The 14,268-nt window shown below is 41.0% G+C and overlaps 1 protein-coding gene and 1 long non-coding RNA gene across 3 annotated transcripts in view; both read left to right on the forward strand.

The window, feature by feature from the left end:
• LOC113036053 (sodium- and chloride-dependent GABA transporter 2-like) overlaps positions 1-7,782 on the forward strand; it is a 28,782-nt gene extending 21,000 nt beyond the window's left edge. Inside the window, exons 14-15 of one of the 2 annotated variants that reach the window (XM_080288615.1) lie at positions 1-116; positions 7,667-7,782. In XM_080288615.1, coding sequence (XP_080144741.1) covers positions 1-93 — 93 coding nt within the window. In that variant the 3' untranslated portion in view covers positions 94-116; positions 7,667-7,782. Of the gene's footprint in view, positions 734-7,666 lie in introns of those variants that run through there. The other variant, XM_026192087.2, reaches the window with a different exon arrangement.
• Positions 7,783-7,866: 84 nt separating this feature from the next.
• Positions 7,867-8,725, forward strand: LOC113035722 (uncharacterized). Its single transcript, XR_013901268.1, has 3 exons — positions 7,867-7,996; positions 8,145-8,247; positions 8,589-8,725. It is a non-coding gene; the product is annotated as an uncharacterized LOC113035722 (long non-coding RNA).
• Positions 8,726-14,268: the final 5,543 nt, after the last annotated feature.

A 14,268-nucleotide genomic window follows, 5' to 3' on the forward strand; every position in this document is an offset into this window, starting at 1 on the left:
CGTTTCCATCATCTGTGCCAGCCTAATCTTGAAAATTTAGAGAACCAAAAGAGGGAAACTCAGCTAGAGACCATCAGAGAACTTCTGCAGTAGTTCACACTCAACTGATACAAAAGGTCATCTGATCCCTTTGTAACACCTACGATTTGGAGTTGAACGTGATGTCACTTTCTCTGTTTTCCATTAAAAAAAAAATTCTCTTTTTTTCCACTTCTGTACCCATTTGAGCTGCATCATAGTCATTTTTTTCTTTTTTTTTGTTTATACAATATATCAATGTATCTAAATCCACACACATTTATGTAAGATATGGTTGCTGTGTTTGTGTAGTGCACTCCCAAAAATGATGTTTTACACCACATGTTACAAAAAGAAAAAATGCTTTTGTGTTGATATGACTGACCTCAAAAAAATGTCCTTAAACGTTAAAGGCAGGGGCGATTCTAGGATCAGAGCTTTGGGGGTGCTGAGCAGCCAGAGAGCTGCCCATCCAGGCATCCAGGCCTTTACTCGTCATAATGAGACGTCTTCCCCGTCTCTGTCAGTCCCTGCATCCTTAAATGTCTCCAGTTGTCACGAGTTCTCTCTGACTGTCTCCTTGGTGCATTTAAACCCCTGTTCCTCCCTGTCCTCATCGTCTGTTGTCTTCATCTCCATTATCACTCATCATAATTTTACCATCTCTGTGCAAGTCTGCAAATTTCTTTATTAAATCATAAGATTCTTAAATTCATCAAGTCTCTCTGTGCCTGGGTCCTCATCACAAAACATTACATCACTGTTTTGTACATTTTAACACAATTTAATCCCCACATTTGTGAAAGAAAAGCAAAACACTTTTTTGAAAAGTCTGTAACAAAACCATCAAATCTGATAAAGGTTATTTAAATGCTGCTAAAGAAGAATGGATTGGAATAAAATAAAAATAAAAAACATATCCCAACCTTAATTACTGTGGGAGAAGTGAATGATGCTCACAGTGAGTAAGAAGTAAACTGAGTGCATATTTTGGACAGAGATTCACTTTTAATGTGTATGTATAATATAAAAAATACACTCCAAAAATAGAAGAGTCCTTGAAATGTACAAAATATTATTTAAAAAATTAGAAAATGGACACCTTGGCCTATGGTACAATGTATACAATGTATGAAAAGATCTTTACTGCAGATACTAATATAGCTCTGCAGATTTTTTCTTTTCTTTTAACCTATGTCGCCTCACCTTGAGGTTGGCAAATCCGTCTATCACATTTTGGTGGTCAAGTCTCTCAAGCATCTCTTTCTCAACTGACATCACAGCCAGGTGCTGGAGTCTGCTTTGACCCATGGTCCTTCTCAGCCAGGTATGGAGCTGACTCAAGACACTAAAAGACCTTTCACAGCTACAGCTGGTAACTGGGTTTGTTAGGGCAACCTGAATAACAGTTTTCAGTGTGGGGAAGATCTGATTATCCAGAAGATTGTACAATGTTAACATATCTGGGATGGCACCAGCCTCACTCTTGAGCTTCAAAAAGTTTTTGGCAACCGTGACTTCCTCTGACTGAAGTTCAATATGGTAATGCAGTGCCAGGGCTGACAACCCAGTTGGTTTTGCAGATTCTGTATGTCAGGGTTTCTGGGTCATTGACCCAGTATTTTCAGTTCATGTTCACTGTTTATCCTCTGTACGTTCCACTTCCTGTTTTGTGTTACGTTACTCTGTGTGCATTATGTTCTAGTTCTTATTCCATGCATCATTAGTTCAATTGTGTTCAGCTACTCACTCACCTGTCACCTATCAGTCATTGTTCAGACAGTGTATTTAAGACCTCAGTTCTCTCCTCGTCAGCGTCGCGTCCTTAATGTTGTCACTGCTGTCTATGCCCCATGTTTGCCTCCCAAGTTCAGATCAGTCAGCCGTTCATTCAGTCAGTCAGCCAGCCATCTCCTGTTTTCGTCATTCGTCCCTCACAATAAACACCCTGCATCTTCACCGTGAGTCCTGCGTTTGAGTCCTTTTCTCCACATCCACTCAGCAACCCCTGACACTGTATAGCAGCTTTAATATAGGGAGGACACAACTTCCAGATTGTATGAGTAAAATTAGTTGTTGTTTTTTCTTTGCCAGTTTCTGTTTTGCCTGTTAGTATTTCCTGTCTCTTTCCTCTCTCCATCTTTGGACTGACAATCATACACAAATAGATTGTATTCAATTAGATTAAAAAAATACTATTAAGAACACTAATAAAAAAGTCCTCTTTCAGTGTACTTTCAACCAAAAGGCAAATAACCAAACCACATGTACATCTAATAAAAGATATAAATATTGAAACACTGATCCAACATTATTCGTTATTGACGGATCATTTGATTTTACACTTTTACCTGAATGTGGCTCTTGTTTTTGAAAAAACTTCCTCATATCCATTATGAGATGTGTGTGTGTCTCTCTGTACACACACACACAACAGAAGTTATAAGGTTAATGGGCATCCAGTCAGTTAGCTAGTTAGTACCTTGGGTTCAATATCGGCACATGCACATATGACAAAATAACCAGCTTCTCTCATTACATTTCAAACAGGACAGTGGTAACAACAGTAGGCTACGGACAATGTTAAGTTTTAGATTTTAAATAGACTGTATAAATTTCAATGGGAGCAACAGGACGGTCAAATATCGCTGATTTTACTACAGAGCAGGACGGATTGTAGGGTAGCAAACATAGTCGAGAAACACGTTTTCAACACAGCCGGTTACCTGGGTGTAATGTTTTTCAGTTAAAAAGAAACATGGTCTGACTCTTACCTAACTATATAAAGAGTAACTGAAGGTTAAATGCAGCTAATATGTCCTGTTTTAAGCCAGGCACTTACACATCCTCTCCGCTGCATGTCAGCCACCATTGTTCTGGCAGCAACGGCGCTAGAGCCAGAGCAGGGGAGAGGCGAACTGGAACAAACCATTTTGGGGGGAGGGGTATCTATACTTTTGTTGTTAAAATGTTAAGTCCCAAACAAGTACTGAATGCTTTTTATATTTTTAGTAGTGTGTCACACAAACAACAAATATTCTCAAAAAAAAGTAAGAGATCTTTGAGGGGTGCTTTGATTCATTCATTTGATTCCGAAATGGGCTAAAATCACCCCTGGTTAAAGGACTGAATAATGTTGTAAAAAGGCAAAAAAAAAAAACAAACAAACTAAAAACCCTCTTTCAATCCGGAAAGAGGAAAAAACCTAAATTGCTTTACTATCAGAAACCAATCTAAATGATTTGGAACACTCAAAATTAAAGAGAAGTTGGGTTGGCTAAGTTCTTTACTCATCTTATAATACAAAAAGTAGAGGATGGCCATCCCCATCCATCGTAATCTGCCTTTAACTATAGAAAAAGTTGTAAAAGAAAATGAAGGATGCTACATTCTTTTCTCTGGATATCTATTTGGAGAATCTATTTCTATAGGATGCATTTATGGTCCAAATTCAGAAGATATCTCTTCCCCCCCCCAAAAAAAATCTCTTAACCCTTGTTTCAGCCATAGCCTCTCCATATATGGTATTGGGAAGTGACTTTAATTGTGTATCTGATCCAAGGGTTGATGAATGTAAAACAGAGGGTGACTTATCACTAGGGATGGGTATCGTTTAGGTTTTATCCGATACCAGTACCAAACCGGTACTTTTGAAACGGTGCCGGTGCTTAAACGGTGCTCAAACCGGTGCTTAAAGAATCAAGAACACAAACTTTGTCCAAAAACCTCTCATGTTCAGCTGTTTTTTGTAAAAAGATAACAATGTTAGCCTTTTCTGCAGCTATAGGGCATGGCATCACTCTTGGCTGGAAGCAGTGCTTAATCAATGGAAAAAAAACACCAACTTTGTCCAAAAACCTCTCATGTTTAGCTGTTTTCCACTTTTTCTTTGGTCATTTTAGCCTTTTTGGCCAGGGTGAAGGGAGTATCTGCCATCAAACAAGAAGGCAGCCGCATGTAACTACGACGGTGTTTGCTAGTTCACCTTACTTGCATTAATTTAATAACATGGTTAGCCTACTCAACGTAAATTACACACCAACAACATTAAGCTACTCACGCAGAGAAGAACGGCTGCTGCTGCATCATCCTCCGTCATCATTTCTGCTACACTGGCAGGGCTAGGGGCCAGGACTCTACTCTTCGGGTTTTTGGGGGATGTTGCTAACTCCGGGTCCGATAACAGGAAAACCACCCGCAGTAGATGTGCTCGGTGTGAGGTCTCGCAGCAAGCTATCAAATACGGCGCATTTCTCGGCTTTTAACAAAACGCTACATGCCACCATGTGTTTCATCAGATTCGAGGTGTTACCTCCTTTGCACAGTATCAGCTTAAAGCACTTGTTGCAGGCTGCTGAGTTTGCATCTTTTGCTGTGACGTACAGCCAGACTTTGACTGCTTTGCTTTGGGCATTTTTAATCTGTAGCTCTGCTCTAAAAGAACGTACGTACCTGGGCCCGCCTACTACGCTCGCAAAGGTAAAATGATTGGCTAGTATCCAAAGTGTATGACATCTCAGGGGAAAAAAGCACCGAAATAAAGCACCGAAATGTGCGCTGCTTTTCGGTCTGGTTACTAACGTTTATGTCAGAACCGGATACCGGTACCCATCCCTACTTATCACCAAAAAGCCTTAGACTGAAAGAGTTCTGCTGTGATCTAGAAATTTATGATGCCTGGAGAGTAGCTCACCCAACCGATAGGGATTTCACTGTTTGTTTGTTTTTTGCCCTCATCAGAGTTTCTCAAGAATAGATTTGCTACTGTCATCCAGGACGGTGCTGGATAGGATGGAAGAGTGCTCAATAAGTACTTGTCCATTATCCAGTCATTCATTAGTAAGTATAACTATTCACCCAAATTATTTTGACCCTTATTCATGCTAATGGAGGAAGAATCCATACTTAATGAGCAGTGTTGGTCAAGTTACTTGAAAAGTGTAATCAGTAACTAATTATTGATTACTTCCCCCGAAAAGTAATCCCGTTACTTTACTGATTACTTATTTTCAAAAGTAATTAATTACTTAGTTACTTAGTTACTATTTAAAAACACGATTTACAACCTGCATAGGTGATAAATCAAAAGATCTTTCAGCTCAATTCTGCTTTTTCTGCATAATGCATCATACAAAATGTAATCAAATGGAAAAAGTCTCTTTTTAAAACTTGTTTTATTAGTTTTAATCTTTTAAAAAATTTAATTATATGCAACATTCTCTGACTGGAAGAAATTTGTTTAACATTTAAACCTATTTTCTGCACATTCCAGCACATAAAATAAAATAGATTTTTGTGTATGTATATATGCAAGTCCCAGCTTCATTCAGTGGCCGGTCTCCACTATTTTGTTTAGTTATTCTTTTATCATGCTGTGATTGTTTTAGGGTAGCATCGTGGTAGGGAGTCTGGTCATTTTAATCATCGTTTGTTAATAAAGTGTTTTAATGAACTATTTTGCCGTCTCAACCCTGCTACCCTAGGTGCCTTCCTGATTTTATAGTTATGTTTTTAGTAGTTCCTCTTAATAAATTTTGATTTGTAAACTTCCTTTGTCTCACCTCTGCCGTTAATAACGAGTCTGTGGGCTTTGGTAGCAGTGCAATACGTACATTGGCTAGAGAAATCTTTCCTGGGGTGTAACGCCCTCCCCCAGGTGGCGTTGTCAATATCTTAGTTGCCATCCCCGGTTATTCCTCATCGCGACATCACATAAGGAAGCAGCATAAAGTCTCCTTACAATTATTTCCCATAAAACTATTTTCAGCTGCTCTAACCATCTACGGCTTTTCACAGGGTAATGACTTGGTTAGCGATCTAATTTGCATAACTATAGTGCATTTCAGAAGCTATGTCCTAATTCATAGGCCGCATTCTTCCGAGGACCCAGGCTTTTTGGCCTATGTGGGCCGGGTCCTTTGAAGACTGAGAAGGCCGGAAGTGCGAGGCTGTGAAATGGGACGGTCTAGCCTTCAGATTTGCATCACCAACTGTCTCGATGGAGTTTAGCAAACTCGTCTGGTCTTCGCTCGCTAATATATAACAGGACATTGGAGTAAATTCTCGACCATCTCACACTTCTATTTAATCAGTTTTCTGTTTGACGTTTATTCAGCTGTGTGAAAACTTGAACTTTAATCACAGCCAAACCGATTTACTCACGAACACATAAAACACTGAAAAAAGCCACTGCTTTGAAATTCATATGAGCTGTTCGCACTAAAGTAAAAAGCACCATCACTTCATGCGGATAGCCCCTTTGGCGCCAGCTGCGGTCTCAAGGCTGGAGCTGAACAACAACACCCTGATAACGACTGTGTTTAGTCTGTTCCTTCCCATTCCATGCAAGGCCACCTGGGTTGGCTGGAAGACTGTTTACTTAGCCTAGCAGGGCGAAGGACACTGTCTCAGCTGAACTCTGGACACGCACACACTCATCCCCCCCTCCCTTTCCAAACCCCTTTCTACACTTATTCCCTTCTGATGCTGCACCCTTTACCCACCCCTGTTGCTTGTCATGTGTTTCTTTGGTGTATTAAGAGTTTTTTCATGTGCTATGTGCAGAGGTGGGGGTTTTTGTTTTTTTTTTTCTGTTCTCAAACTGATCTCCCTGTTGGAGCTCAGTCTGGGGGGAGTTATTTTTCTTTCTCCTTATCTTTCCTCATGTGATGCATTTTCCATTGTTATACCTCTCTGACCTGTCTTCCCCATGTGATGGTTTGTGAAATGTATGTATGGTCGGAGGGTAAGATGGCGCCGCCATTGCATGCAATAGGTCGACAGCCTTATGAAATTTCCCCTTGTGGGACTAATAAAGGTATATCAATTCAATTTAACCACTCATGTGTCTAATTAGCCACATTTAGCTTACCGCTGTTGAGAGGGATGCTCAGTGTTTACGTGACGCCATGGCTCAGTAAACTCCCCGTTTTCACTCCGTACTCTACAACAACCAATGCAAACCATACTTGGTGAACAATATCAATTTAAATGGTATTTCACTCGTTAGAGGTTATTTTCTCCAGCTTACCAATAAAAAAAGTTTTAGGCCGTCTGCTGTGCTCGGATGTAGAAAGCAAGAGACTGAAAATATGGGAGCAGGCACTGAGGGAGAAGAACTGCCTAGAGCTTAAACAAGAGGAGTGGAATAAAACAATAGGCTCTCATCAGAGCTCATCAACACTTGGAAAAACGTAACTCTTGTTTAGCCAAAACACACATCACATATAAATCTGTGTCCCTTTCATGTTTAAATAAATATATTTTGTTTCACTGTCATTGAAGAAGGACAGTAAGAGCAGAAACAATGAACATGACATGTTTACTTTTTTCTTTTTTTAAAGATGATTTTAGGAACTGGTTAATGGTGTTCTTGTTTTCTTCCCCCTCAATGGTGAAAACAAAATTCCATACAAATCAAATCTCAGCCTCTTGCACCATCTTGTGGACAGTCAAACATGAGTAGCAAAGTAATATTTGTTAATATAAGCAGGCACAGGTGGCTGTTCAATTTTCTGCATTTCTGCTGTCATATTTATGCCATTACACACCACAAACTGTCCAAACTAAAACACAAACATTCAACACTGGCTGGCATGTTTTGTATAGAAGGAGCTCAGTTTTCTGGCATCATGCTGTTGTGTTTCAGGTCCAGGCCTGGCGTTCATACCAGGATACCCTCAGGCTGTAGCCATGATGCCCCTGCCTCAACTGTGGTCCATCTGTTTCTTTGTTATGCTCATTCTCTTGCGTCTTGATTCACAAGTAAGACACACACAACTTTGAAACTTTGCATTTATGCGTTGCTATTTACTAAGTGTTTTGTCCATTTTCTGCACAGTTTGTTGCCATGGAAGTAGTGATGACGTCCTTTGTCGATATGTTTCCCAAAGTGTTGCGCAGAGCCGGCCGAAGGGAGATTTTTCTCCTTCTCTACTGCCTGATATGTTTCTTCTCTCAGCTTGTCATGGTTACTGAGGTCTGTATGTAATGTATCACTGGCAGAAAATGTTTTAGAAATGTGTGTAGGGGTCTGAAAGAAAATATTTAAAAATTATATATCCTAAGTTTCTGATTTTAGATTTTAAAACTAAACACATATGAAATATCTGTGTCATTGTGTCTAGGGAGGAATGTTTGTGTTCCAGTTGTTGGACTACTATGCTTGTAATGGAGCCTGCATCCTCTTCCTATGTGTGTTTTGAACTCTGGCACTGGGTTGGATATTTGGTAGGTGTGCTCTTCCATATCGTTCCCTAGTGATGTCGTGGTGATGACATGATCAGGGAAATTTTCTCAGATTTATCTTTTGGACACTATAGACATTATAGTGCCGTTTAACACCAAGTGTGATCAATATATGTTGTTTATCTTGTTTGTTTTCCTATTAAGGAGTAGATCGGCTGTATGACATAATAAAGGACATGACAGGAAAACACAAGCCAACTACTTCTTTAAACTCTGCTGGCTCTACCTCACACCACTGGTCTCACTAGTGAGTTGAGCTGTAAGTGTTAGGATGTCAGCACTCAATTCGCCACCAGCTAAACCATCTCCTTTTGATTTCTCAGGCTATTCTTTCACTGAGTACAAGCCTCTGACCTTTAATCGGTGGTACATCTATCCATCCTGGGCATATGTGCTGGGGTGGATACTGGCCCTCTCCTCCATCCTGCTTGTTCCAGGATGGGCCCTGTATAAGCTGGGCACTGAGACTGGGACTCTAAGTCAGGTGGGATGATTGTGGTATAAGATTAAATACAGTGTGGGAAATAATTATTTTATCCCCTTCTGAATTTGAAAGTTTGTTCACTTAGAAATGAACAGCCTTTATTTTTTATGGTTGTTTCATTTTAATAAAGACACAATATCAACCCCAAAATTAATAAAATAACACATTACGTGAAAGTTATAAATGATTTGTATGTCACTGTTTTAAATACAGTGGGGCAAAAAAGTATTTAGTCAGCCACCGATTGTGCAAGTTCCCCCACCTAAAATGATGACACAGGTCAGTAATTTGCACCAGAGGTACACTTCAACTGTGAGAGACAGAATGTGAAAAAAAAATCCATGAATCCACATGGTAGGATTTGTAAAGACTTTATTCGTAAATCAGGGTGGAAAATAAGTATTTGGTCAATAACAAAAATACAACTCAATACTTTGTAACGTAACCTTTGTTGGCAATAACAGAGGTCAAACGTTTACTATAGGTCTTTACCAGGTTTGCACACACAGTAGCTGGTATTTTGGCCCATTCCTCCATGCAGATCTTCTCGAGAGCAGTGATGTTTTGGGGCTGTCGCCGAGCAACACGGACTTTCAACTCCCGCCACAGATTTTCTATGGGGTTGAGGTCTGGAGACTGGCTAGGCCACTCCAGGACTTTCAAATGCTTCTTACGGAGCCACTCCTTTGTTGCCCGGGCGGTGTGTTTTGGATCATTGTCATGTTGGAAGACCCAGCCTCGTTTCATCTTCAAAGTTCTCACTGATGGAAGGAGGTTTTGGCTCAAAATCTCACGATACATGGCCCCATTCATTCTGTCCTTAACACGGATCAGTCGTCCTGTCCCCTTGGCAGAAAAACAGCACCATAGCATGATGTTTCCACCCCCATGCTTCACAGTAGGTATGGTGTTCTTGGGATGCAACTCAGTATTCTTCTTCCTCCAAACACGACGAGTTGAGTTTATACCAAAAAGTTCTACTTTGGTTTCATCTGACCACATGACATTCTCCCAATCCTCTGCTGCATCATCCATGTGCTCTCTGGCAAACTTCAGACGGGCCTGGACATGCACTGGCTTCAGCAGCGGAACACGTCTGGCACTGCGGGATTTGATTCCCTGCCGTTGTAGTGTGTTACTGATGGTGACCTTTGTTACTTTGGTCCCAGCTCTCTGCAGGTCATTCACCAGGTCCCCCCGTGTGGTTCTGGGATCTTTGCTCACCGTTCTCATGATCATTTTGACCCCATGGGATGAGATCTTGCGTGGAGCCCCAGATCGAGGGAGATTATCAGTGGTCTTGTATGTCTTCCATTTTCTGATGATTACTCCCACAGTTGATTTTTTCACACCAAGCTGCTTGCCTATTGTAGATTCACTCTTCCCAGTCTGGTGCAGGTCTACAATACTTTTCCTGGTGTCCTTCGAAAGCTCTTTGGTCTTGGCCATGGCAGAGTTTGGAGTCTGACTGTTTGAGGCTGTGGACAGGTGTCTTTTATACAGATGATGAGTTCAAACAGGTGCCATTCATACAGGTAACGAGTGGGGGACAGAAAAGCTTCTTACAGAAGACGTTACAGGTCTGTGAGAGCCAGAGATTTTCCTTGTTTGAGGTGACCAAATACTTATTTTCCACCCTAATTTACGAATAAATTCTTTACAAATCCTACCATGTGGATTCATGGATTTGTTTTTCACATTCTGTCTCTCACAGTTGAAGTGTACCTCTGGTGCAAATTACTGACCTCTGTCATCATTTTAAGTGGGGGAACTTGCACAATCGGTGGCTGACTAAATACTTTTTTCCCCCACTGTAAGTCTTTGATCCCAAAGCAAAAATGGGAGTATATTGTTCGTGGCAAGCAAGGTGATTGAACATTTCTTGTTGGTAGTCACCAGATTTGCACACTTGCTAGGAAGGATTTTGATCCACTCTTCTTTACAGAAACTTCCTAATTCGTTTAGATTTAAAATGTGCTTATTTAGGTGCTGCTTTCTTACCTTGGAAGTATGTTTTGAGTGACTGTCATGTTGAAAGGACCCATCTTCAGTGTTCTGACTGAACGAAGGAGGTTGCCGTCCATGATTTTATGATACATGGCTCCAGCCATTGTCCCCTCAATACTATGAAGTCATCCTGTAACCTACCTTACTGTTTATTTCTTTGTGAGCAAATTTTTAAAATTCAAATAATTATGCACCCCACTGTATATTGTTAAACAAAAATGTATAGCTTACGTGCCTACACTGTAATTTTTAATCACAATATGCAGCCATCCAGCTAACTAAATGTAGCTGCCTATGACAAGATTTTAATGACTCACATCGCAGCTTGTTATGTTGTAGCCTTTCAGAATTGTTATTAAACTTTGTCACAAACCTGTTTATGTATACTTCCTACATTTTGTAGCGTTTCCATCATCTTTGCCAGCCAAATCTTGAAAACTCAGCGAACCAAAGGATAGAAACTGGGGAGCAGAGCATCAGAGAAGAACTTCTGCTGTAGTTCAAACTCAACAGAGAGAAAAAGGTCATCAGGTCCTTTGGTTTTTGCTACAATTTGGAGCTGAATGTGATGTGGCTTTCCCTGTTTACCTTTATACAACTGATTGTATAAAAGATAAAATGTTAAAATTTAAATTGCAAATGAGATTGATTTAATGGTATCCACCAAGAAGTGTAAAAAATACAAAGAGCTGATTGAGTTACAACTTTAGTTTTGTCTGAAGCACTTAGAGCAAGAAATCAACAAAACATAAAGGCCCAGATGTGGACCGTATAAAGAAATTTAAGTTTTCATTTTTATATATCAGTCCTTTTTCATGTATGCCTTGTTCCAGTATAGTATCCAATTTATCTTCGATGAGAGATATTGACATGGACCTTGTTAAGCCAGGTGATGTCTGTAAATATCACACTCATGATCCTCACTCATAGGTTTGGGCAGCACGGGGGGCACAACCTGGGGACCCTTACTGGATCCATGCTCTGGCCAAAACCCCTGACCAACTGTTCGAAAGACTGTGGTGTTGCCACTACACTATCGAGCTGCTATTTTTAATTCCAAAGTGGTTGCAATGGTAAGAAGAGCATTAGGAGTTGTAACCCCAGAACTGGAAGACTGACTCCAACACATTCCAGGCACGAAATCAAAGGTCTCTGTGGACAACAAATTCCCAAGCCTCTGGTAGAGGACCCAAACTCGTGAAGATGTCTCACACATCTCACACGCACAAAATGGAGGACATGCAAATCAATTTAGGTTACTTATACTTTATCTTTTAGTAGGGTTAAGTTAACTGGTGATTCTAAATAGCTCCTACATGTCTCTCTGTGTTAGCCCAGCAACAGACTGGTGACTTGTTCAGGATGTAGCCTGCCTCTCGTCAAATGGTGGTTTCGATAGGATCCAGCCTATATTTTCTCCCCATTACAATAAAACTACCATAAAAACCATATTTAGTATGATGCCTAGCAACCACCCATTTAATATAGATAAGAACCTTAAGAAGTCTAAGCCATTCCTGTGTGCCAAGTATGATCGCTGAACTCCAGACTGTGTAGGAGCTGGCAGTCCAAAAAAAAAAAAAAAAAAAAATCATCACACACAGACAGACTTCATGTGTTATGATAAGATGGTAAATATCGTTTTCATATAATTTGTAAATGATTAAGTAACTAAAACATTCAGGCCACATAGAGACCATTGTCATTGGCCTCATTCAAGATGGTGATGAGTCTGCATACTGGCAGGAAGTTGAGCGGCTGGTACTCTGGTGCAGTCAGCACATTCTGGAGCTGAACACTCTTAAGACTGTAGAGATGACAGTGGACTTCAGGAGACATCCCTCAACTCTGCTCCCCCTCACCATATCAGACAGCCCTGTGTCAACTGTGAAGACCTTCAAGTTCCTGGGTACAACCATCTCCCAGGACCTGAAGTGGGAGACCAACATCAACTCCATCCTCAAAAAGACCCAGCAGAGGATGTACTTCCTGAGACAACTCGGGAAGTACAGTCTTCCACAGGAGCTGCTGATCCAGTTCTACACTGCGGTCATTGAGTCTGTCCTGTGCTCCTCCATCACAGTCTGGTATGGAGCAGCCACTAAACAGGACAGGAGCAGACTGCAGCGGACTGTACGGGCAGCAGAAAGGATCATCGGCACCCCCCTGCCCTCCATCCAGGATCTGTACCTCTCAAGAACCAGGAAACGGGCAGGGAAAATCATCGCAGACCCCTCACACCCTGCACACAGACTTTTTGATCTGCTGCCCTCTGGCAGACGGTACAGAAGCCTGCAGACCAGGACCACCCGACACAGGAACAGTTTCTTTCCCCTCGCCATCTCCCTTCTTAACAGTTGACCTGTCACACTGCTCCCACTGCCAGACTGCAACTGCACCTTATGTACATTTTGTAGTATTCATTCCACCTCATTCATTTCTGTATTTTATGTATATACGTTTAGATTCGTTATTTATAGTTGGTTTACATAGCTTTGTGTATGTATGTGTAATGTGTATATATAGACACTTGTGTGTGTGTGTGTGTGTGTGTGTGTGTGTGTGTGTGTGTGTGTGTGTGTGTGTGTGTGTGAGATTTACATTGCTGTGCTTGAGAGCCACCATCTACCGGAACCAAATTCCCTGTATGTGTCTGCACATATACTTGGCCAATAAACACGATTCTGATTCTGATTTTAAGCTTTATGAAAGCGCCATGCATATGCCTAAAATCCCATTCTGGTACAGTGCTTAGACCCTAGAGGAGTAAAATAACCAAAGGGGGTGCCACATCTGGTCTATACTTTGATTAAATATCAAGGACCAATGGTATAAATTGCTCACTCTTTGCTCACTCTTTCCAACGGCCTCTGTACATACAGTGGGGCAAAAAAGTATTTAGTCAGCCACCGATTGTGCAAGTTCCCCCACTTAAAATGATGACAGAGGTCAGTAATTTGCACCAGAGGTACACTTCAACTGTGAGAGACAGAATGTGAAAAAAAAATCCATGAATACACATGGTAGGATTTGTAAAGAATTTATTCGTAAATTAGGGTGGAAAATAAGTATTTGGTCACCTCAAACAAGGAAAATCTCTGGCTCTCACAGACCTGTAACGTCTTCTGTAAGAAGCTTTTCTGTCCCCCACTCGTTACCTGTATGAATGGCACCTGTTTGAACTCATCATCTGTATAAAAGACACCTGTCCACAGCCTCAAACAGTCAGACTCCAAACTCCACCATGGCCAAGACCAAAGAGCTTTCGAAGGACACCAGGAAAAGTATTGTAGACCTGCACCAGACTGGGAAGAGTGAATCTACAATAGGCAAGCAGCTTGGTGTGAAAAAATCAACTGTGGGAGCAATCATCAGAAAATGGAAGACATACAAGACCACTGATAATCTCCCTCGATCTGGGGCTCCACACAAGATCTCATCCCATGGGGTCAAAATGATCATGAGAACGGTGAGCAAAGATCCCAGAACCACACGGGGGGACCTGGTGAATG

Source organism: Astatotilapia calliptera, chromosome 14, assembly GCF_964374335.1.
Source record: "Astatotilapia calliptera chromosome 14, fAstCal68.1, whole genome shotgun sequence".
NCBI lineage: Eukaryota > Metazoa > Chordata > Actinopteri > Cichliformes > Cichlidae > Astatotilapia > Astatotilapia calliptera.